Source organism: Echinococcus granulosus (assembly GCF_000524195.1).
Source record: "Echinococcus granulosus chromosome Unknown EG_S00100, whole genome shotgun sequence".
NCBI classification, from domain to species: Eukaryota; Metazoa; Platyhelminthes; class Cestoda; order Cyclophyllidea; family Taeniidae; genus Echinococcus; species Echinococcus granulosus.
In genome coordinates, this window is record NW_020170480.1 from 12,379 (window position 1) to 15,253 (window position 2,875).

The 2,875-nt window shown below is 44.0% G+C and overlaps 1 protein-coding gene across 1 annotated transcript in view; it reads right to left on the reverse strand. All coding sequences in view use genetic code 11, as the record gives it.

The window, feature by feature from the left end:
- Positions 1 to 1,116, reverse strand: part of EGR_08236 (hypothetical protein) — a gene marked incomplete at both ends in the record, with an annotated part of 3,538 nt that extends 2,422 nt beyond the window's left edge. The window contains one exon of the mRNA XM_024497485.1: positions 996 to 1,116. Within this exon, the coding sequence (XP_024348080.1) occupies positions 996 to 1,116 (121 nt within the window). The remainder of the gene's footprint in view (positions 1 to 995) is intronic.
- Positions 1,117 to 2,875: the final 1,759 nt, after the last annotated feature.

A 2,875-nucleotide genomic window follows, 5' to 3' on the forward strand; every position in this document is an offset into this window, starting at 1 on the left:
CTCTTCGTAATGCAGACTAGTAAAATAAGCTGAACATGAGACAGTGCTCTTCAAGCACCAGTCAATTCAGATTAGTTGATTTGCACAGTAGTACGAGACTCATCAAGATCACCGGAAAAGATGGCGGAGTTATAATACTTTATTTGACTTAAGTGTGTGTAGAATCAACATTCCAACGAAGTCCCACCAAGCAGCATCAACGCAGGCACTCAATCCTGTGCACGAAATGTAGCAACATCTCATCTACTAGGTGATTTCTCAGCAGACATCCTTACATCATGAGCAAGACAAGCGATAGACTCATGCTACGCATTTTGGATTCAAGCAACCGCTGGACATTCCAAATAGCCGCTTCGGTATTTACAATGAACTCCTTGTAGACATCGATTGCCTCCAGCATAAAAAAATGTTTTCCGGTGACGAAGACGTTTCCTCGTCGTCCCCATCACCCTGGTGTCCTTCACAAGACACCCATGAAGACGTATCTGATTTAGAAGCAGACGTTTCCTCATTCCTCCCTACCTCCTTCTAAGCTGCAATCACCTCTGTGGCCAGACAGACAATCTATATGTCCTACCTCACGAACACGACGACGCAGCACATTGCATTCATTTCCCACATGGAGAAAAGAAGGATTTGACCGTGATATGTTGACAAATACATAGAAGCATGCAGTTCTGCAACCACATCACCAGTCCTTCGAACGTCAACACTAAATCTGCATTCAAATTGGCAATGACTTCAAACAGTAACCCAGCTGATACATTCGTGACAGCACGGTATAAGATGTCAAACACCGATCACCCACTGCTTCCATTAAAGCTTCAGGGAAGCCATAAATGTCTAATGGAACAGACCGATAGCAATGGCAAAACAGTGCCTACCGTAAATGGCTGAATCTGTCCAAGTCCCTTGATAAGGCCAGTCCCTCACCAACTACAAGTCCTGCATCATAGCCAGTACAAGAAAAGGACGACCAGTGCACCAATCTTAACCCCTCCAAGAAATTGCAAAGGATTCACGTGGCTGAACAGCAGTAAATAGGGCAGCCAAATAAACACAACGAATGGAACCAAATCCAAACCCGATTTTCTTCACAGCCATCTCACTCTGCATACAACATTAGGTTATATTAATCGAAAACGCCAGTACCACCGAAGCAAGAGTGACAATCTATGCGTGGTAGACGTGCGCTATTGCCCACCCCGTGACACTCATCAGAAGGGGGTGCCAGTGCCAAATCCACTATCACAGTTCAGATACCTACGTTCGCATCCGACACCGTTCATTGTCGTCTTTCCACTGACTCAAATGCTCCTCCAGCTGAGAGGATCGCACATCTCAACACATCACCCCGCAACATGGTTTACCGGAACAAGCAAAAACTGATATGCAACACACGCCACACATTTGTGACATGTGCACTCACATAACGAAATCTGCAATTCATCAGTGACATTAGCGGCGAGAGGTTAGGCAATATTAAGCAGTGCGTTTCGCAAACGGACAATATGGCAAACACGTCCCGCCAACAGCCACAAGATGTCACACAAACAATGGAATTCCAAAGTCTTCCCGCTGCCCACACTTCTTGCTCATTTACTAAGGCAGTAGCAAACCATATGGGTGACTGAGTAACAGACACGAGTGAAGGTCACAGGCAAATTCCATCAAAATGCACTGCATCAAATAGGCTTCCGGTTTGTTATGATGCAAATGCATCATATCATCTTGGTGAAGTGCGGTACTCTGCGTAACAGTGGTGAGCACAGGGACAGGCAGTCTGGTCTCCAACCCACTCTGCATTAAATTCGGTTAGTTAATACGACCATACTATCTGCCATAGATCAAAGTGTGAGAAGGTGTGATAGAAAATCGGCGAGGAATCGGTGAATGGCTCCTCAACTATGGGAAGTGAAGTGCACAATACATCCACAAATTTGTCAAGTAATAATAAGGCGAATGCGTCTTGTTTTTGAAACGGGAGGCACATAATGCTAAAAAGGGACGAGTGAAGTAGCCATAGCCTAAAATGGGAACATCACACGCTTCCAATATTGGCCAACCAGCCAACAACAAATTCGACAGTCGGCCTAAATTAATTACAAGTAAAGTGATCAACAAACACACCAGTCCTGATAAGGAACATATATAGAAGGCAACGCTCGACAACGCAAAGAAGTAGTAAAGTAGAAACTAATGAGTAACTTGCTTGATTTTTCATCCCCCAACATCGAGTCAGCATTGGCATCAGCCGGAATGCCAGAAACCACTTTCACGATTTGGATCCTACAAGTCCCAAGTGGGCAGTTATTTAACAACAAAACGAAAGCCAAAGATGAACGGACGCAAGCATACACACCTGCGGCGGTCAATTACGAGCACGTCAATCTTCGTACCCATATTATCCCACTCGGGTATTTGAACTAATGTTCCAACTCGATAGAGTTCGTCCAAACTGTTGACCACATCAGAAGTGCTACAATTTGTCCGTGAAAATGGACATGACTATGAAAAAACAGACTTGCAACAAACAATGAATATTAGAGACGAAAAAAGTGGCAAACAAACCCGGTCGGATTTTTGTCTAGAATTTTAGCTTGATCGAATGGGTTTCACCAATCATTGGTCCTTTATCTTCATCATTTACACAGATATGGGAAAAAGTTGAGGTAAAGTGATTGGAACGCCGAGGGCACATGGAAGGGTTTGGGCAATATTCGCAATAACTTCTGAATCTGGGGAAGCTTCATTTAATGAACGTCAACTAATGGCTATAGCTTAGTTGAGTTCAAGTTTGCACGCCTCGGAAATGAGTTTCATATTCCCTAGTGAGCTTGCTAAATTTGACAGCACTTGAATAAACATGGAGTGT